The 22185-nt window shown below is 44.3% G+C and overlaps 1 protein-coding gene across 1 annotated transcript; it reads right to left on the reverse strand.

The window, feature by feature from the left end:
* Positions 1–6081: 6081 nt before the first annotated feature.
* On the reverse strand, positions 6082–22032 carry fam110d (family with sequence similarity 110 member D). The gene is made up of 2 exons (XM_047599855.1): positions 21883–22032; positions 6082–10092 (listed from the first exon to the last, which is right to left on the reverse strand). Exon 2 carries the CDS (start codon positions 9401–9403, stop codon positions 8048–8050), a length of 1356 nt encoding a protein of 451 aa, XP_047455811.1. The 5' UTR covers positions 9404–10092; positions 21883–22032; the 3' UTR covers positions 6082–8047.
* Positions 22033–22185: the final 153 nt, after the last annotated feature.

Consider the following 22185-nt stretch of genomic DNA (forward strand, 5'->3'; position numbering starts at 1 on the left):
TGGAGAATGTTGCTGCGAAAGATGTAGGAATGATTTGGATTGGACACATTTTGAAAGATTTCTGTGTGTCATTACATGAATCTGAGTAGATGAGACATTTATGAAACTCTGCACATACGAGCCTTTTTAGATTCTCTTTACACGTCAGGGCGGTAATCATGGAGTATGTCTGTGCTGGATAGTCATTTGCCAAGTAACAGCTGTTCACCATAGCTTTTTAGTGAGACTATGTCTGCTACCACAAATATCATGCAATAAAGTGTAAAAATAAATAAAATGCACAAAGTTATTTAAGAAAAAAAAACACAGAGAAAAAATGAATAATGAAATCAGATGCAACTACTTCACTTCAAATCAAGTAAACTTCTCCCACCATAATTTTGGTTTGTGACCAGAATAAAGTTGTCTTTGATCTGTGTGCATCCTTGCCGCCCCGCTCACCAACATCATCATCTGTAACCAGTCAAGATGTCATGCGGCTGGCCTTATATTTTTGATTTACCTCCGCAGTTTTTAAAAGAAATCTGTTTACTTCTCGTGTTTTTGGAAACATCTGCTCTCTACGTGCCTTGAGAGCTTCTCCGACGAGTGCGGACTTTTAATCAGTAAACATCGCTAGCATGTTTGCATTCAGAATGTCACAGACTGACAAGCGCAGGAAAAAATACACAGTTCATGGAACCACATCATACAGGGACAACAACAACAAAAAAGTTGAGGAAATATGACAGACGGCAAGCCAACAAAGAAAAATAAGTTGCAGAACATACCACACTCATGGATTGCTGTGCATCTTCTCTGACATTCATTAAAAATAAAACTAAACCATTCACCGCAAGATCTTTGCCCATGTGTTTGTTGAATTCTTATCAGTCTTTGGAAGGCGACAGTATGTGAGAACGGTGAGAATTCCCTGGCAGTAAACTGCTAGTCTGCACTTCTAGCAGGTGAAAACAAACAGTGAGGATTATCTGCAGCTCCTGTAACTTTCACACAGCCTCCATCCCGGCAATTCAAAGCAACTAAACCTGTCACGACAAAGAACTTCTTACTTTCTCTTTCTTTCCTGTCAAAACAAGTCCGATTTTTATGTTTTTTTTTTTGGACGCTCAGATTTGAAAAGCTTTACAGCAGAGGCTGCCTCGCATGTATCCTCGGCTGTTAATGTTTAAAATATGGCAAAAAAAACTCTTCATCATCACTTCGGCTGAGCTTCAGAATCAAGTTGCACTCATGTGACAAATGCTTAGCATAGACGTGTCACCCCTGGAATGATTAGATTTTCACAGCTGCCATTAGTTTGTATTACACAGATGGATATAGTGTGTAAAATGATCGTCTTAAATAAGTTATACTCAAGAAAAAAAAACAGGGTGCAGCAGAAAGAGTTCAGCCAGAGTGTTCTCATTCATAAGGAGGGATTTTGCTTAGAAACTGAATAGCTTGAATCCTCTTCACAGTGTTGTTACTGGAGGTAAACATACTGCTTCGTTTGGTAATACACGAGTGGATGTGGGTAGTTGAGATCCTGATGTTGTAAGATCTGCACACTAATGGGCCACAGTGACTTCCCTGACTCACTAATCCACAGTCATGATGTGATGCACAGTTGAAACATAATTAACGGCAAATAAAAAATCAGTTGTCACAATCCTGATGCTCAGAGACTGATCACTGTAATGGGAAAGCAGGCAGAGAAAGAAAACTGTGTAAACTAACTAAAATAGCAAAACTGCCCAGAAGTTGCTAAGTGTGAGACGTTGGCAGACTTCTCACCCGTGTGGAAAAACTCCCGGTCTTTCTTTCCACTGGTGTACTCAGACTGTACCAACACGGACTGTTTCTCTCAAGCAAACCATTCGAGCCACACACACGTAACACCTGAACCTGGAAATGAAAACAGAGCGATAACTGTTCAATACTGAGTTTCGGTTCAGCCCAGCTGCGGTCAATCCCTGCTCTTGTTTTACAAAGAAGGTCAAGTGACCCCGCTGAAAAGAAAACACATAAAACTCCCGTCTCCTCTTCCTGGAAGTTTCAGCTGAACCAGAGCCTGTTTCTGCTGCAGCCTCTCCTGACGTCAGGCGGTTATTTGAAGAGGGTCTGCAGCTCCTGGTCGGGTTTCCCACAGGGCCGCGACTCAGCCCATCTCCCTGACCCCCTGGGAAGCAGAGGTCACGCATGAGAGAGAGGGGAATGAAAAGGGCCACTCCTCTGATTTATGACCGAGCGCAGCTATAGGATACCTTCAGCTCAGGGATGGTTTTTGTTACAGAGGTGGGGGTACGCCGGAGCAGATTCCCCTAGCACCTCCTGCCAACGCTGGTTTAAGGTTTCAGTCATTTAGGGGGAGAAGTTTGGCATTCTGAATTTGAGGACAGCTGCTGATCGGCAAAACTGGTCCAGAGTGTGCTGTCAGTGAGCAGGTAACCGTTGCGGGCTGCATTCTCAGATGTAAACCAGCTGCTGCTTTCTGGAACAATATTACAAGATAGATCTGAGTGCTGCTCTGTTGGACCATTCCGATCATTCCTTGGACTCTGTTGTGAGGGTTTTAGTTCAGCCCGTTAGAAGACGTGTCAGTCAGAACTCAGTGCGTGTCTGTATCACATCAGGCTGAGGGGGTCACGTTCAGGTGTCTTGGCTGCTGCTGATTATCCATTTAAAAGAGTCAATGTTGTTTTTGGTGCATTTGAATGAAAGTGTACTCCTACAGTTAACCCGGTCCCTATAGGAATAAGATATATTTACATCTGTCTCCATTTCTTATACTGAGCTATTGTGACCAAGCAATTTCCCTTACGGATGAAAGAAGTTTAAGTCTAAGTCTAACCTCCGTCTCAATCCCGTGTCCGAACCCCAGCATGCTGCAAATTTAACTTCACTGAGAGAAGCGACATTAGAGTACACAGAGTACTTATTACGTTCCAAATTCCTGAGACTTTACCATAACTGTTTCTAATTTCTTCCAGCTCTTAGTGCGTTTTCTCTTGCATCAAAAGTTCAGCAAGTTTGGGGTGCCCCAAAACATTGCTTGATTACCAGGTTGAGCGGGTGTCTCATAAACAGAGTCTATCATCTTCAGTGCAGTGGCGCAGGTTCAGTTGCAGCTCGTCCCCCCTCTCTCCAATCACTTCCTGTCTCTATCCACCAGTAACTGTCAGATAAAGGTCACAGATGATAAGCCATTGTAACACACATATGAAGAGTCAAAGTTTGTAAGTCTAAACTATCTGCTGTCACCATATTAATCTGTGTCTCTTCATGAACATGTTTTCAGTTTCATTGCCATTTTCATTTGGTTTTCATTCAGTTTTAGCTTTAGATTTTGTTTTCATTTGTTGAACTCCTGCCTCACCCCAGTCCGTCCTGCACTTGGTTTGTACAACATCACTGGCAAACTTGGCAACATTTACTTATTGCTCATTATGACTCCTGGCATGCAGGGCAGCAACCACTCTGGACGTTTCAGGATTAGCTTGGTAATAATTAAAATTGTACCGACATGCCATCTCTCATCAACAAATGAAGGTTAATATTTGTAAGTTTTCCACCGTGAACAGAATCACACCTGTCGGCCACACATATAATATGGAACTAGGACAGAGCATTTGTCTCCAGTTTTAGACCACAGCCGCAGCAACAAATGCATCCTTTTGGATGAAAGTCTGCCATGGTAACATCTGCAAATTGGCTAAAATAGTTTATTCATCTCCTGGCTGACTCCTGTGTGCTAGATTTGTGTGTATGTGACGAGCCGGTCTGTCCCTGAGTCATGAACCGAGCTTCTGTCAAGCGTAGACATCCGCAGTCTGCCGAGGCTGCTGGCGCAGAAGAACTAGGCCAGATTTGACACACTCCACAACCCATGCTCTCCCTGACACACATTACTGCTTCTCACAGCACACCCTACCTGCGACTGCACCACAGTTTGATAGTGTCTGACCTCAGTTGTTATCAGACAACTCAACTGGAGGATTTATTTGAAAAAAAGTTCGCATTCTGTCAGCCTGATTAATGTGACGCTGAATAACGTAAACGCGGGCGTTCTGGTCTACAATGAGCTTAAAACTCCTGGCAAAAAGGAATCACGTTTCCATGCTCTGTGTGAGAAATAAGCCTGTTGTGCTTAGTGGTAACCAGTGCCTTTAGGCAAGGAGACGACAAAGAGACCCTCCATTCATGAACAGTTTACATTAAAATGCTGAAGATAGTTTTGTGGAGTTTCAGCGGATGTTTTTATTCAGTAAACTCGCCCCTTCATCAGTCATTACTGGGTCAAAACATCGCTGGTGGGCAGAAGTGTTAAGCAGGCGGTCTCCGGGCCCCCTGTGGTGTTACTTCTTCATGCGAGGAAAAACCACATCAGCGGCATCAAAGCCTGGAGTGGTGGATTCCTGCTAGTTTATCATCCACTTTTCAAACTACCAGACACTTTTTGAAAGCACGCTGAAGACTTACAGTAAACAGGTACACCCTCTTAACTTTTCCCCTGACAGCTTCGCTTGCTCAGCACTGTGCGACCAACCTCATCAGCCCTGTAATAATAAGATCCAAATTGTCCTTTACCAGCTGTTGTCTGTTTATTTCCAGGCAGGCCAAACCCAAAACATGACCATATGTTTAAACCTTGTCCTATGAACCCAAAACAGGATGTCACAGCAGGTCCTCCGGTCAGAGTAACTGACAGAGACTCAGGCTCACAGGAGGGCTATTGTTTGGTTCCGCTTTGGGGAAGGCAGAGAGAGGGAAGGGGAAGTGTGTTATAGAGGAAGAAAGAAATAAGATGTGTGTGTGTGTTTTTATGTGTTGTTACAATACGCTGTATGTTTGCTTTTTTTTTGCCCACAGTCTGCACAACAGAGCCAAGGGACTGTCTGATGTCTGTATCCTTAAATGTCCTTAAAGCAGTTCGTGTTGCAGTGTCCTTCTTAAAATAGAAATCATGGATTATTTTTTGCCCATTGTGAATTTGATCAAGTCTGTCCTCTAAAGTGCTGAGTGGGTCATCTTCGGACACATCCTGGAGCTGCTCGGTGGGCAGTGAATAACAGAACAATTTACTGCTGCTGCTGCTGCGGAGAGCAAACAATGCTTTCAGCAGGAAACATGTCTAGTTCACATCTGCAAGCACTACAAATAAGCAAAGCTCATTTAAAGCTGGGCTGAGCCCCCTCCTCTTTTGGAGAAATTTGTTTTTTCTGTTTAAATTTGAGGGACACAAGAAATGAGGGTGAGATTCAATTCTTTTTTTCCCACCATGGATTAATTATAAAACCTTGAATGGAAAATGTTACCCGAACTTGCAGTTTTCAATTTGCAGCATGAGAAAATAGCTTTAATCTTGACACGCATCACATTGGGATGAGGTGATGGAAGTCTACGCCACTTTTCTAGACTTTGGTAAAGTTTTACAGATGTAAAACGTCTATGGACCAAACATTCACAAATGTCTCGTCAACAGTTAGTGTGCTAGGGCCCACACTTTACAGTAGCGAAGCACACCATCAGGCTATAGCTTCATATTTATCATAGAGGCCAGAACGTCAAATGCTGAGTCAGTCATCAATTTAATGTCACTACACAACGTTGCCAGGTAACACTTTTTTTTTTTTTTGCTATAAAATTCAAGGTCTGACTTCCAGTTTAGGGAGCCTGCGCAAAATAAACAAACAGTTTTGCATTTTCCTCTTCCGATTTCCATCCATTGTGAGCCTGAGCATGTGAAAACAATTGCTGACTCAGACAACAGTGTGCCAGGAGGAGGCTGCAGACAGGGCGGAGGGTCTGCTCCAGGGCGACGTAGACAAAGCATCGAGCCACACAGAGGCCTCCTTGTCTGCGAAGCGCAACCTGTTGCAGCCCTCTCAAGAGTATACTATGCAGGGAATGCTAAAAGGATTAGCGCGCAGACACTTGAGATAATGTGAAAAATGAGATGCGATGTGGTGGAGGGAAGCGGCAGGGAGTCATTGGCGAGACAGCATCACAACACTGACGGCATATCCTTCTCTCTCTTATCTGTGCTTTAATAAATGCTCAACCAGGACAAAAAAAAAGAAAAAGACTGTGACACAGATATTTCCGTATTTATCTTTATTGCTGTGTACGTCATACACAAACATCTTTGGAATAAAAACTAAATCTCTCATATACAGTATGTCAAATAAAAAAGAGGATCTGAAATTGCGGCGCCACTTTGTAAACATGCAACCAAATAGTTTTTAACAGGGGAGATAAAAACAAAAACCAGAAGAGTCCAGGCGGAGGGAGCTTCAGGAGGGTCTCATGCTTCTGATTAAATACATAAAATAACATCAGGTTTTCATGTCATTGTGTTACTCACATGTACAAATGCAACGTGCCCTTGAGTTGGGTAACACTCAGCCCTCGAGGCCTCTCAGTCTAAGCTCCACAAATGCCAGCAATGATCGACTGCATCCTTCGGACGAGCACTGGTAATGACCGCTCATGGAGATAAAGTGAGAGTCACTTAGGATAAAGTGAGGTAGGATCTAAATTATCACAGAGGGGAGGGCAGCTTCATCCTCCCCTGCTTGTTTTGATGGGAAACGGGCTGGAGATGATGTAGCCACATGGTAAAAAAAAAAAAGTGACTCCCTAAAATATTTGGCATTAAAGGTTTGACAAATTGAGCTCCTTTACTTTTGGAGGTTAATGTTTTATTCTGAGACTTTCTTTAGTAAGTATCGGTATATTGCTTGCCAAAGACCAGTTTTTCTCTGACTGGACTGACTATTCTTAGACAGTGTTTCCCTGTTTATCACTTAAGTTTACACCACAATGACCGCTGAACAGGCACATAACATGTGCTGTGGTTCTCAATGAATGTGTCACAAATGACCATTAACCACTGATGCCTCTACAGGGGTTTTAATATGAAATGGAAATGATGAAAACTACTGGCCAGGCATGGCTCCGATGCTTTGCAGGATGCTCCTTTGAATCAAACTCAGTGTTTAACATTATATGAGATGACTTTCTGGAAAGAGTCAGACCTACATTTCTATTTTCCATTTCCTCCCTCTCTGTCCAGTTCAGTGCATTAACAACCCCACAGGGGCGCCTCGCATGTTTGTTCCAACGCCTGCGTTTAAGGATTTAAAAAAGAAAAAATAGCAACACACAAACTAAACTGGGACAGATTCGAATGAGGTACTCATGGTTCACTTCACACTCACACAACAGTTTTCCAGTTCAGGCAAAAAAAAAAGTAGCTTAGTGGTTTTCCATTTTAAATTAGTCATTAAGGGAGAGTGTTGGTGTCAAGGACACTAAACTGTGTCCGGCGTGTCAAACAAACACTTATGTGCCTCGTCAGGGCTCACAGGGGGCTGATTTCAAATCAGTTCAGAACCCGGCTCTGTCAGCTACAAGAAGAAGCAACAACTGGATGACAGCACATCTGCTCCACACACACTCATACACACAGATATCAAAACATGTTCCTGGGGGAAACAGCTCAATTTGCCATTAGGGTCACTCAATACTCATACAATACTTTCATAGAAGTTGTTCTCTAATTTGAAGAAACCGTTTCTTTGGGGTGAAGGGACTAAAGGTAACTGTGTGCCATGGAACGCTATCCCTACATGTGTGACTGGAACAAACCATAACTCACACTCATTTGAAATTTAAAAGAAAAATCACATTTAAAAGCAGCTTTGCCTAATGAAGTTCAGCTGCTCAGACTCGCGCTGCTGCTTGAGGCTCAAAAACAGAACCAAATCGTATTTTTTCCTTTAATGTTTCATTGCAGCGGAGCAGCTAACGATTCACAGCCTACACGGAATGTGTTTTTCAAATTCAAGTTAAACCCTGTGTTGAAGAGTCATTTTACCTTTGAGTTGTTGTACATTTCAGCAGCAAGTTTATGCATAAAAGGTAAACATCTGCAAGACCAAATGCCACTGCAGTTGATTTAAATAAACAGCTTACTGTATATCAGGCAAGAAATCAGCAAACTCTTGTTTTGTTAGACTGCAGGCTCTGAGCACTCCATGGCACATGGATCCAGGTCCCTACATTAAACAGTTGACTCTTTGGGTCCTTCACGAGCAGCGTTCTTACACCCATAAAGCCACTTGATGACACGAGCGTTTCTCTCGATGATTGACACACCGGTGGGAAGCTGCTCAGTCAGTTCCTCCTGAAACAGTCCATCTCCTGAGTGACGGGAGAACTCACTGGGCTCTGAGCCTCCACAACCGTCCCCACCCACACTTCGGAGCGCCAGTGAAAGTGTGTCTATAGAGCTGGCACCGGAGAGGAAATTCTCCCGACCCAGACGCTCAATCATGTCTAAATCTAGCCCGCAGAAGTCAAAGAAATGCTCTTGCTCTGATAGTGCTACCGAGCAGCGCAGACGCAAGTCTGACTTGGAGCGCTTCAGCTTCCCGAACTGCCTTCTGGGTGGAGGTGGGGACGCCCGCTTCCACGGGTCATTCTCATCGTCATGGTTACGTGAGTGGTTGCCATTTGTCATACCACTAATAACTCTGTTGTTGGTGCCATTTGTAAATCCATTCTTGGTTTGGTCAAGCGTGCAACCAAAGCCAGGGCTGGGGGTAGACTCTGGGCTGCGCTCTTGGTCCGTTTTACTAGACCTCCGGCTCCCCTGTGCACCATCCACTGCGTCTTTCTCATTGGTCCAAGACATGCGGGAGTCGCCATCCCTCGACGGTGCTTTCTCCTCTCCAATCACCATTTTCTGGATTCTGCCCTCACCGCTACTTTTCTCTCTCATGGAACCCTGGAAGAGACGGCGGACAAAACTGTAGCCCTTCACCTCCATGCTGTTGTTTTCTGCCACTGCTGCACCGCTGGGGCTTTTGCACTCTTTCTTCTGACGGTAGATGACCAGGGAGTCTGGCCTCAGCATGCGTTTGCCTGTACTCCTTCTGATCACAGGAGCACTGTGTGGCGCTACCAAGGTGTTAATTCCAGGGGACCTAGGGCTGGGTGGCATCACATTGTTCACATTGCTCCTGTTATGTGCCTCAACATCGACTGAAGTCCGTCTGTTCTCCTTTCTGGAGTCATCGTTTTCATTTTCATCTCTGGATGTGAAGGAGCCGGATAACGTAGAGAAGGGTGTGTTGGATGAACGGCGCGGGGGAAGATGAGGGGTTAGGCTACCATGGATGGCAATCGCTCGCCGAGGCTGTGGTGGAGGGGTGGCACAGGGAACAAGCACTGGCTCTTGCTTGGTGTTGATCACTTGCTGGCTCTTAACATATTTGGCTTTGTCTGCCTCTAGCCTCTCCACAGCACTGACAGCGCGACCATGGCCTCCACCATCAATCTGCCTGCGCAGGTAGTCTGGACCCTTGTTGAGGAGCCTCAGGGGAGAGGGAGATCCAATTGGTGTCAGGGGCTTCATGTTGATTCACCAAGCTGGGACAGACATTAAAACTGCTATTCCCAAGCAGATAGAGCTTTCAAACCTGCTGAGTGTTTGGGAAAGTTTACAGAACTATGGCAGGTCTCATTCCTGTTCTCACAGCTCTTAAATCTCCCTTGAGAGGTAATAGACAAGTAGTAATCCAGGAGACCGCAGAGTCTAATTTTGTTGGAACGTTTCTATAGATAGTTTGCAGTGTCTTTGTTGGGCAGAGTTAGAACCCAGACAAAATGATATCTTTATACAGTATTTATACAGGCATCTGGATAGGCAGGCAGGGAAAGGGGAAGTCCTTTTTTTGTCAGCAAAGAGCACTCCCAAATGAGATGCTCCCTGCCCACAGCATAGCAGAAATAGCCGGTAGGGTGCACTTTGAAAGGGTTACTTCTTCCTCCCCCACTTTTTTCTTCCCTCTTTTTGCTTCCCAACAGCACCCTTCGCTGTTGATCTTTTCAGTGACGGTGGCCTGGAGAAATTAGATATAATGGCTTCAAATATTTGTTTTGTGCAGGCTGCGTAAGGGACGGCAGGTCAAGACTCTTATTGTTTGGCGCCCGTCGCGGTTGAGTTGACCTGAGGGTGGCCGGCACCAAGGCTCTTGGTTCGCTGACGGACGTGTGACGGCGAAGAAGACTGCGTCCTTGTCCTCACCTCACCTGTGCAGACCCCTGGGAGACACACAGAGAGAGAAATAGTGGTTTTAGTGGGAAGCGCGAGTCTCCAGGGCAGGCAGCAGAGACCAGATGGCAGCTCAGACCATGCTTATTTAAAGCTGGAGGGGGTTGCATGTATGTAGGCAGCAATGAAGAGCTGACACATATAATAATTGAATTCCCATCTACCTTATATATTCAGCATTTAAGAGAAATCAACCCATTCTTCATTATAGTCTGCCATGAGAGCTGGATTAAACAAAACTGGGAAACAACACATTGTGGTGATGGCATGTCTACATCCATCTGTTTTCTGTGCAGGAAGACAGACAGACTCATTATGTTCTTTCTGTTGGGTCAGTTGTTTCAGCTTTGTTTGTGGCAGCAAATACAACATCCTGTATTGCTGATCACTTTGTAAACACGGCAAGCAGATCATTTTAAAAGGGAAATCAGTTTTAAGATTGATGTCGATGCTGTAGCCTGGCTTCTTTCTCTGCCTTGGCAGCGGTTGTTCTTTCTGTCACAGTAGCGTAACACGTTAAGTAGCTCAAGAGTGAAGAGATTTGTCAGAGAAAAAATTTTTCTGACAGACCTGAGTGGCTGACCTCTTTTAGTTTCTAAGCAAACATGCACACTGGAAACTAGAGTGAGGCTGTTCAAACACACTGCAGTAAAGCAACCAACACACTTGTGCTTGTGTAATAAAAGTTCACAGTTATAGAACTATCTTTAATTAAACAGTTAAATGACACTTTTTTTTATTAAAGAGACATTTGATATCGTTTATGTGGTCGTGCTTTATGAAGGTTAGGAAGAGTAAGAGTGGGGAAGAGGAGGAGGAGGCTGCACGTGCCTCTAACAGGCTAGGCTCTACCCAAGGGATATTTATAGCTTCCAAACCGAGCACAGTTATTTGTCTATGTATGCGTGCACGTACGTGTGTATACGCAGGCCGTCATGGGCTCTAGTTTGGAGCCCATAAACATGTGTGTGTGCGTGTGTCAGCACAAGGCAATATGAGTAAATGAAAGAGGGCTGGGTGCACAGTTGGGAAACATATTATGGAGGCTTTCTCTGTGATATTCTGCACCTTTTTCATGAGCGCAACAGAGAAGTGAGTGATGGCCACGTGCTAAAGTTCCCACACAAAGAACCCATCTTTAATTTTAAGCTGTTACAAGTACAAACAGGGTGCCTGTGTTTCACTCACCTCCCTCCCAAATCGTATTGAAAGAAATTCAGCAAAGATATGCCCTTCGTGCTGGCTAAGACGGCCGGAAGGCTTTATGTTGCCGTGCTTATTGTTCCTTCAGTTAAGATTCAAGTGTTATCAAATGCTATTTTGGCTTTTCCTTCACATAAGGTAAAACAATGAACAAGCAGGAAAAGGGATCCGTGCCTCCTCAGATAGGATGAACCACCACAGATAGTAACAAACAAAAAGCAGATACACCCTTACCTACACTTCTTCCTTCTTATTGTCTTGATTCATGAAAAATACCAAACAGGTCATGTACTGACAGAGAGAAGGTAATACTAATAATAATGCAGTTATATTTGGTCTCTTGTTTTCTACACACGATGTATTCCAGTCTTTCATTACTAGGATGCAACAGATCAATAAAGAGCTGCAACACAGATGCTAATTACTAGTAATTGCATATAATGTCTATATATCAATGATCAAAAGCAACCACATTTTTCTAATTAGCTAATTAGATTAGAGCCAAGTATATCTGTTTATAACAAACCAATTCCTAAAATTCAGTCCTTTTTATTGGACTTGTTGTGCTACTACTACTCATATTATACTGCTGTTGATACTTGAGGTGAGCTTATACTCCCCACCTCATTCAGACTCCACACCCCTCACAGAGCCTGTCAAATGGCATAGCGCTATAAATTAGCTGCCGGAAGGGGGGCAACAGCAAACTGGGCAGTTTTTCCAGATGTCAGGTTGCCTGAGCTCGGGAAAGTCGACCATTGTTTAGGTCGAGTTCAGGGGAAAATGTGTCCCAACAGGTGTGGAGGTAAAAAAAAAAAAAAAAAAAAAAAAAAAGACGAAAAAAGATTGGGCATGAAAGAAGCGAATTGAGTGGAAAATGAGAAGGAAGCAGAAATGGGGGCTACAGTGTGTGGCTTGTAGTAGACATTCTTCATCCCAAACAATCTGTTCTCCATCTGAGTTGAGAATGAAAAGGTGGCAGGCTAATGCTATTGAAGCGTTAAAGGAGATTATCGCCACAGGAGCCTAAACAAGCTCATTCATGCTGATGTTAGCTTTCCAACAAGGGGGGGTGGGAGTTAAGTATGAAAAATCACATGAATATTGGAAATTTCTACGGATGCAGGAACTGGTTAATCCCTGAGCCGGCAGTCATAACCTTGAAACCCACAGTGATATGAGCAATATCTGCATTTGTCCTACTTCTCTTTGCATTTCCTTGGCTCTACTCGTAATGCATTCATTGAATCTGACATTAAGAGCTCGAAGGAAACTTGTTACTTTCTGAGTTGCCTTCTCGTGCTCCAACTGCTGCACACGATAGGATCTGAGTCACAGCATTAGCCGTCACTTATTTGAGACTCTTAAAGAGAGTGTTAAGATTTCTTGTCATTATAAATGAATCAGAGAACACTGGAAAATCAGAGGAAGAAACACACATGACAGAAACACACATGACAGAAACACACACACACACACACACACACACACACACACACACACACACACACACACACACACACACACACACATGTGCTTGACGGTAAAACCCGTGACCCAATATGTTTGAGAACAATAGCAGCCATTAGTTCCATTGACCGTAATGAGCAAAATTAGTACCCTGCACCTTCCCCTGTGATCTCACAGCTTGTGAAAAGCGTGAGAGACCTTTAGAATTCCCTTTGTTTTCCGACCTCCTTCGTTTCTCACTGTAGGCTGTCATTAACTTCTGAACCCTTTCCTTCTTCTTCATCTCTAATGTGCACACCGCCCCACCTTCGCCTTCCCAGGTCTTCCTAACCTTGTGTCCTGCTCTCCCTACTTCCCCCTCTATACGTCACCTCTTTACATCTCCCGTGTGTCATAACTCCATACCCCTTCATTTCTCTCTTCCCGTACACACGCATCTGCTCTCTTTTTCTATTTCCTGCGCCATTTACCGTGACTCCCTGTATCTGAGCGCAATCTTCAAAAGATTTTGTCCAGCCTGAGACAACGTGCATTGTGTTACTTTTCCAAACAAGATGTCAAATTCAATACATGGGAGCTGATTCTGTGCATGTATTGTAGCTGTTGGTAGCCTACATTTTACACAGTGCACTATAGCCTCAGGGTGAAAGGGTTGTATGAAAATCAGTGTATGATCAATGAAATAGGACAAAAAAAGGTACTTGAAGCGAAGGTGTACCTTTTTGGAAAGTTTGTCATTTGTACATGCAGGTACTGAAACTATAGCAAATATCTGTAAATACATATGATTTACAGGAAAAAGCGCAGCCTGCAGAGATGTCACCGCAAATGTAGGGCAAAAAAATACCACCAGTAAACTCTCTGTTCCCCATGTTCAGAGGGTGACCCCTCTCTTATGTCTTCCATCTCTCTGTTCTTCAATAAAACTCCTCTGTCTGTCTCTTCCTCCCCTCCCTCATGTTCTCTCTGTGAAGCGGAAGGCCCGGCCTGCAGGGGAGGCTTAACCAGGCGCCCCCATGCAGCTAAAGAGGAACCAGATGTTTCGTGTCATGCTACATCAAGACTGCCCTGACAGAGACCTGTCACTGGAAGGGACTTCAACTTTCATTTTAATCAGCAGCATTGTTTCTGCCACATGGATCTGTCCCCACGAGAGAACGCTGCAGGTAATATTTAGGTCCTGCCGTCTGTTGTATATTCAGACATCCAGTTGTTCTCTTTCTGATGCGAAAGTGGTGCCCCAGAAAGAAACTAAACACACAGAAAAATCCAGGAAATGTTTGTTTGCTTCCAGAGAACCCACAGAAGAATGGCTTTATCTGGGCGTATCCAAAGAGAAAACAGCCGGCCTCGGATCGGAAGGTTAAAGGAAGTTTGACTGTGAATTATGTATTGAGAGAGGTAAACACAAGATAAGAGGTTAATAAATTCACAAGGACCACCTTTGAAGCTCTTGGGAGTGTATTCAGCACGCTTACCTGTCAAATTAATCTTGGCACAGATGAGGGGCATCTGCTGCTGACAGCATACCAACTGGACATCTATGACGCCTTTCCTCTCTTTCTCTGTCCTCTTGTATTTATAATTTTCTTTATACTAACATCTGGCTAACAATCATCACTAATGGACTGAAATGTCTGAAGGTTCAAACGTTAACCAAAGCCCATTCAAAGATGTCTTTTTGTCAAGAAGAAGCATCTGCACACGTCAGTTCTCTACAGTGTGGATAAATAGCGTCTGTCGCTAATGAGCCACGATTCATGACCGTGTGTTCAGTCATTAACCAACGCTACAGACTAGCAGACCTCAAGAAGTCAGTTATGGAGTAAAGCAAAGAAAAGGAGGCGTCTTCTTCTGTCCTCCAAACAAAGAGACCTACTGGCCTTTCTTTGCATTATTAATGGGCCACAACAATGGCCCTCCTCCAGGTCCACAGATAAGTGTTGGCCTGGTTGCTCTGCCTCATTAGTGAGGGAGGGGGATAGACAAACAACAACATGGTGACAATAAAATATAAGAGATGGAGCCACGGGACACAGAGGCTACTGTCCCCTTCAAAAACAAAGCCTGGTAGCCAATTGTAAATCTTATCATCCCAGCAAGCGTATCGGTGCCATTAAGGAACCTGATCTATGGTTGGAGGCTACCCAAAGGCTTTCTCCACATTCATGTGGAGCAGCAGCAGGCCACCTGGGGTGACTTAAGGGACATCCAACTTGAATAGGCCTCCTCCCAAACCATAAAATCAACAACATGGGCCCTCAACTCACTGCTGCTGCTCTTTTGTCATTTGGCTGAAGGCTGAGAGTGAAAACATGGAGTCCTGTAAGAGCAAGCAAGCACGCTCTACTTAAAACGACCCAACAAAAACAGTTGGCAATGAGCTAGTAAATGAGCTTACAACTAAATTATCAGTCAACTCACCATCTCAGTATCCATAAGCTATCGTCTGAAGACTTAGTCCCTGTAGTCAACCCTTCAGGGCTTCTGTTTCGCCAGCGGATATCCAGATCACAAATATCCTAGCCAGGGCTTCCTGTTTCATACGCCAGTCATTGTTCAAAGTCTGACTAACAGCTTAAGACAAGTGAATGGAGTTAGATTTCAGCAATGGCACTGATGGCTGAATAATTTGAGACTCAGTCAGTTTAAACCAACACAACTACTTCATGTAATGTATCAGTTTGACAAAGGCAAGCTGTTAGCTTAGCTTGCTTATGAGCTAATTTGCGCAACTTTTGCTGAAATTTGGACTGCAAGCAACCAAAGACTGCTCAAAGCTTCAAGCACATCCAGGCCCTTTCCTTTATTTGTGAATAATGACACAATTCACTACGTAAGTCATCAAATAAGAATATGGCAAATTGTCAGAGGCATTATTTTATAATTTACTGGCAGAGAAAATAAAAAATTTGAACCAGTTTAAAGAAAATGAATGGTTGGTTATCTGTAGTCATCTAAGCTGAGGTAATAATTAAGAGACTTATCAGTGATTACTTTAGCTTGTGATGTAGTCAACCTGTTGCTCATTTCTTTATCAATGCTGTAACACCCAGGCAGTGCTTACACAGATAAGGTCTGCTAAGATAACATGCTCACTTTTATTTTGGCTTTCATCGAAAGACCAGACTAGTTCCTTTTTCTTCTCCACTCAGGGTTCAGGGCGGCTGCTGCTGTTGCTGATTACTGAACTCTTCTGATCTGTAAACATGTTTTGCCTGACAAAGACTTGGAGAGTACAAAAATCTGTCAAACATCATGATCATTTCATGGTCAAAGTTAGTCACATGACCAACCAGGTGCTGAGTGCGCTGAAACTCAATAGTTACACTAGAACACAGAGATACCTGAACCTGCCTCCAAGTACAGGAATGTTAAGCTGTGCTGCGATGGCGCGATGCCTATAAGTGAATTGTTGACAGGTGAACTCGTGTATGCACAAAGAGATGGTGAAAATCCTCTGACAAGTACTGTAGAGCAAATGTGTTGACATTACCAGCAGAACACTAATATCTACAAGGTCATTTTAACACAATAAAATATGTACCCAAAAGAAAAAAGTTTTCTCAAGAAAAGTTATAGTTGCGCCAACAAAGCTTCTGATATTCTGGTTCTGGCCTGCAGTTCCAATGATGGCCACAAGGATAAAAAATAAATATAATAAATCATTGGTCTTTTCTATATACTGTACATTTTCAGTTGTTGACTTTTTATTTTTATTTTTTTTTACAAGTCATTTGTTTGAGAGAAGATTGACGATACAGTGAGAGATGTATAAGTGGAAGAGAGAGTTTAAATTTGTACACTAAGCATCCAGATCTGGTCTCCATCAGACAGCCCAGCTCTGGCCAGCATTGTTTTGTAAATTATGACCACTGCCGCCGCTGCTCCCTCCACATGCCAGCCTGGCTTTTGTGACCAGCAATACAAACCACAGTGACCTACTGTGTGTGTGTGTGTATGTGTCTATATGCAGCTTAGCCCTGGACTGGGAATGCACTGTGCAACTGAGGGTAACACCCCCACCCCTCCTAAACAGCCTGTCATGGGCGCTCTTTAAACAGTACAGTACAGTACAGAAGAATAAATCTTTGCACATCCCTTCCTTAATCTCCACACTCTTAAATCATGAAGCTCTATTCCCAAACTGTGAACCCTCATTAAGCTCTCAGCTGGTGTGAATGCTCTGAGAGACAGCTTTGTCTGGAAAAGAGCCAGATGTTTTCTTTCACAGAGTAGGCACATTTTTTTTTCACTCTGCTGGGCATGTGTCTGCTTCAGCAGAGCATCAAAAGATGCTTCAATGGATGGCGGCTGTTGGGCTCGCAAAGAGCAACAAAAATGTCAAAGCTCGGTCGTGGTGGTGTGAAATGTTACACCTCTGTACCTGATCTGAGGAGGCAGTATGACAAAAGACGTACGTACAACAGGGGAGGGGATCCACTCTTGATTTTGTTTTAAAATTCAGAGAGACAAATGACATCTGTTACAAACCCACCCTCTTTTCACACAGGCGCACCAGGTTGCCAAAAGGGCGCTCTTACAACCTTTGCAGAACTATTCTAAACACATGTTGGCAACGTTAGCAGTGCAAGGTTAGCACTAGCTTGTGAGTACTTGTGACAGGGCTGTTTGGGGTTGGTTAGGGCTTAAAGCTGCTCCAGCTGTGCCGTGTCCCCCAAACACTGGGTCATCTGTGACCGTAGCGCCAAACCTCCCTCTGTGTTACTACACACCCTCCATCACTTTAAATGTGTCAGCATTGATTTGCTATCTGCACAGGAAGAGTAAGGCTTTGATCGGAAATAAAGTGCTCCGCGTCACGCTACTTAGAATGGAAACTTTCTTGGACACAGCTGACTGTGTGTGATGGTCCTAAAATCCTGTTTTGAAGCCACATCTCATTGATTTAAGTGTGAAATGCTAGCTTCGATTAAAGTTAAGAAACAAAGCCCACTGTTTTAAATCCCTCATATGTCTCTATAAGATGAAATAATCATGACTAAATAATGAACAGTCTCGGCTTGACTTTGGTTATTAATTATTAACAACTTACAAGTCAAAAAACTAACGCAGCTAATCTGCTGCATCGGGAATGTGTGGGAGCAGTTTGATTCCATCTGACTGACGCAGCTGAAAATGCAAACCGTGACTATTCACATAGTTCTGAACGCTAAACCCTGACTGGTGCACAAATTCAAATATCTGACCTTTTACAGCTGTGTTAAAACTCATGTTCATGCACAATCTAATCATCGCCGTGAGAAGTAAATTGGAATAAAAAAAACTTTTAAGGACTGCAAGAGAAGTGCAAGTGAGCAATAAATATCAGCTCAGAAATGAAACAGAACATCCAACATGGCCAACTTCTCCCGGAAACTTCAAACGACACAAAGACCATAAACTAAGCTGTTTTTCCTCTCTGCCATCCACGCTTAGCTGTTAACCTCCGCTGAACCTGCCAGCTGTCTTCTCTCGTTACTTATCAACCGACCTGCTTCCCCGCTAACAGCCACGGATAGAGACCCCTCCGTTCGTCCCCTTTTCTCCTCCTCCTCCTCCTCCCTGGCCTCATCTCCTCCCTTGCTTCTGTCAGATTCAGAAAACATCTGGGAGAGTCTGCGGGGCTGCAAGGACGGTCTCCTCCTGAGTCGGAGGGAAGGTCCAGGCCTGTGTCATCTTCCTCACGGTCGAGCGGACCCAGCGTGGCGCGGCTGAGCATGATGGGATGTGGCAGGGCTGCAGAGGCGCCCGCTCGGACTGTGAACAATTACAGGGATGTGAGAGCAGCGCGAAGAAGGGCCGCTCTCACAGCTGTCACCCACACACAGGGGGCTGTCAGGAGACGGAGATCTGTCAGATCACGTTTCATGATTCCGTTGGCCACTATGAATTATGAATTCAGTTATGAGCCTGTGGAGATGGAAGTGACGCAACGGCAGGCCTCGAACGATGACGAGGCTGATTATGCTGGCGATCATATCACCTCCGGTTCCAAAGTTGGGGAACATTTGGTGCACATTTTGAGTTCTGGGAACAAACTAGAGAGCAAATTGTAAATCTTTCCAAGATAAAGAAAAGCCATGTCAGCGTTTCAGTCCAAAAAGCTACTCATCTATTTAGAAAAAAAATAAATAAAAAAAACGTCTTTGCTCATTAAATTGCTACCTCAGTGAATATGATTTCACACGCTGGTGTTCACAGAAGAGAAGAAACACTAGCTTGGCTCAGAGATGGTTGAGGGGATGAGAAGTCCTTGGTAACAGCTGTTCTGATGCTGCATGGACCCCAGAAGATGAAATTTTCCTGAAAACGGTCAGCAAGGAAGTTCCCAGAGACTTTTGGCACAATGGCCTGAACAAAGCGACAAGGAGCAATAAAGCTAAATTATAAGCCTGACGGTTTGTGTGTGAGTGTTTGAAGTCTCACACTGTTGTGATCGTCAAATGTCTAAAACCAGCTGCTGTGCAACAACACACACACACACACTCCTTCAACACAGTGCCAGGGGGAAAATGATGTCATTAGCCGGGTACCCCCCCCCCCCCTAATTAGAAACTCGAGCTTCCCGCCATAACTCAGGGGTCTCTCCACATAGCCACACACTGAAACAGGGGAATTAATCAAAACAAATGTTTGACTTTGCTCTTAACAAAACAGACTTTTAAAGAATCCGCTGCAAGAAAGAAAAAAAAAAAAAAAAAAAAACGAGCCTTAAAAAGTTGCTGCGGTACGGCTGAACATCAAGTGATAAGAAACACATGAGTGGCCCATTGTGAACTAGAACCATGAAGCATCCTGCTTCCTCTGGTTCTCTGCAGTCAGCACTGACGTGGCTCCAACCACTTGAAAATCAGTGTAAAGTAAAAAACAAAACAAACAAAAAAAACTATATATTGATGAAATTCAGACACACCTTCTCTTTCAATTCAGTGAGAAAGTGTGTCCACACTTTCGACTGGTAGTGAGAGTGTAAACGCTGTGGTGAGTGCGTAAACGTGTAGGAGTGCGCATTACTGTCTCAGGCGTCAACATGATTGTGCAGGTTTTCCTAAGCGTTGCATCACACCGTCATCATCACCATCCACATCCCCGCGCCGGAGATGTGAGCCACGCACGAAGGCTAAGGCCTAAATTACATTTCATTTAGTCATGTTAATGATGTCAGGGCTCCTGTCAACACCCCAGACGGAGGCTGCAGCGAACAGCTCCGCGCCCCAGGGCACTCCTCCCCGTAACTGGAGGAAGCGCTCTCGCCTGCTCCGCTGGGATCAGCATCAAACGCAGATGCAGCTGCACGACGGCTCGGAAAATTAGCACACTGCCACATGAATCCGAGGAGAAAGGGGGGGGGGTCTGTTTACGACGGCACCACACTGTAATTTCGCGAAAAGAGATGTTTGTATGTTGAGCTTAGCCGTGTGCAGGACTGAAGCTGTCTGTAGGTGTTTATGATCTATGACTCACTGAGGCAAAGGGGGACTCAAGCCAGACATGTCAAATTCAAGGAAAACTTATGGGAAGAATAGGCACCTTCCAGCTATCTGTCATACACCGTGGAAGGCACTCATTTTGAAACCAGCCTAAATGTTGCTTACACAAAGCGTTTAGTTTATCTAGAATGTCTTTTAAGTAGTCGACTGAGGGAAAACAGCTGCAGTAAGGACCTTGTGGTGAGCTCGTTTAGTCGGCTTGTCCTTATTTCTGCTGTTGTAGCATCTCATGCAGGGAACAGTAAGATTATCTCTAGGTGAGAGCAAAGCCACATCATGATCTGCATCAAAGAGCATGAATTAAACCTCCCGCTGCTGCTGTTGCTGCTGCCGCTGGAGCTCACAGGCTGAACCGACATACGCTCACCTATGAATCTCTGCGTGAATGTGTTTAGAAGACCTGTGTGGTCTGTTTAGTCTGACTGCTGAGTTGTTTATGCCCCTGACCCCACGCTGATCAACCCAACACAGGATGCGTGAGCCTTACACGGAGAGGGGGGGCTGCGGAGGCTTGGGCTGGGTCAAGGTGGAGTTGACCCCGAGGGCACATGACTGTCTCCTTGGAAGAGACAGCCCTTTCAGCTAAGAGCGGGTGGAATTGCATAATGGCCCTCCCCTACTTACTTTTGTTCTTTTGGAAAATTCCCAAGTAACAGTACCTTAGTCTTTCTAATGAGCTTATATTTGTTTTTTATTGAACATTGCTGTATACAAAATGAGACATGTTTACGTCTCAGATGAACTGATTGATAGGGAAAAAAAATCTCGATTTATTAAGATTACAAAATGTTTCTTCCCTGATTAGATATTTGGAAACCGGAGCCTCGTTTGAGCCATGTCGCTGATTTTAACCAGATGAAAATATTCAGCTTAGCTAGAGCAGAGTTAATAAGGTATAAACCTGCAGCCCCATGTCAGCTCTCTTTGCTTTAATCAGAGCACAGAGGTCAGTCATCTGTCTCTCAACCTGCTTCTAGCAGCGGTTATTATCAACAGGACTTCATGGCTGAGTTAAACCATGGACTGTGTGTGTAGGCTTCCATAGCACATGATAAATTGTAGCACTTGTCAACTTCTCAAAAGCAAAAAAAAAAGTTTGGTCTATTGTTTACACGGTGTTTAGCTACAGCCAGACATCCCTCATAGACATACTGCCAGGGAGAATTTGGCTTAAAGGACAGAAGATATAAACACACCATAAAAAGCTCATACGTGATCCTCCATTAGACCAACTGTGGAATACCTGCGGTAACTAATGACCAATTAAAGAAGTGAACTTGACTAAGTGTGATCTAAAACAGATTATTTTTGGTTATTTATCAAAGGCAGACCACCCGTGGTATTTGCATATCCTCTGCTTGACATCAAGTGAGAATCTAAAAATTGCCCAAAGCGGCATTAAAACAACGCTGCCGCTTAGCGACATATAACCACAAAGCAAAGTGTGAAATATTCACGCCATTTCACGGAGCGGATGTTCCCATTCATACTCGAGTCAATCCTGATCGGCTCTCCGAAAAGAAAAAAAAGACAAACTTCTAAGAATGAATGTGACACAAATCCTTGACCCAAACGAGAGAACAATTTAAAAACGACAGTCCGCCCGGTGCTCACCTCGTTCGCTCAGTTTATCCACGCGTGTTGCCGTTCGGCTCCGGTGAAGGTGTGGAGATCCTCTGTGACAGACGGTCAGCGTGGCGCTGCGCTCTGCGCTCTGCGCGGACTGCTGGCACACTGACGGACTGCTGCATGGCAGCAGCAGGGGAGAGGAGTCCCGACCTCCCCTCAGCGGTGGGGGTGGGCAGGTATGAGCTGTGTAAAGTGACGCCAGGGAGCGGAGCTGCGGGTTACAGCGAATACGGCGGTGACGAATGTAAGAACATAAAGTCTTAAGTTACGGAGTTTAATAAACATTAT

The sequence above is a fragment of the Mugil cephalus genome, chromosome 11 (assembly GCF_022458985.1).
Source record: "Mugil cephalus isolate CIBA_MC_2020 chromosome 11, CIBA_Mcephalus_1.1, whole genome shotgun sequence".
In the NCBI taxonomy this organism is placed as follows: Eukaryota; Metazoa; Chordata; class Actinopteri; order Mugiliformes; family Mugilidae; genus Mugil; species Mugil cephalus.

Excerpts from the sequence above, each read along its gene's own strand:
- fam110d (XM_047599855.1), bottom strand. The coding sequence starts at position 9,403 with ATGAAGCCCCTGACACCAATTGGATCTCCCTCTCCCCTGAGGCTCCTC.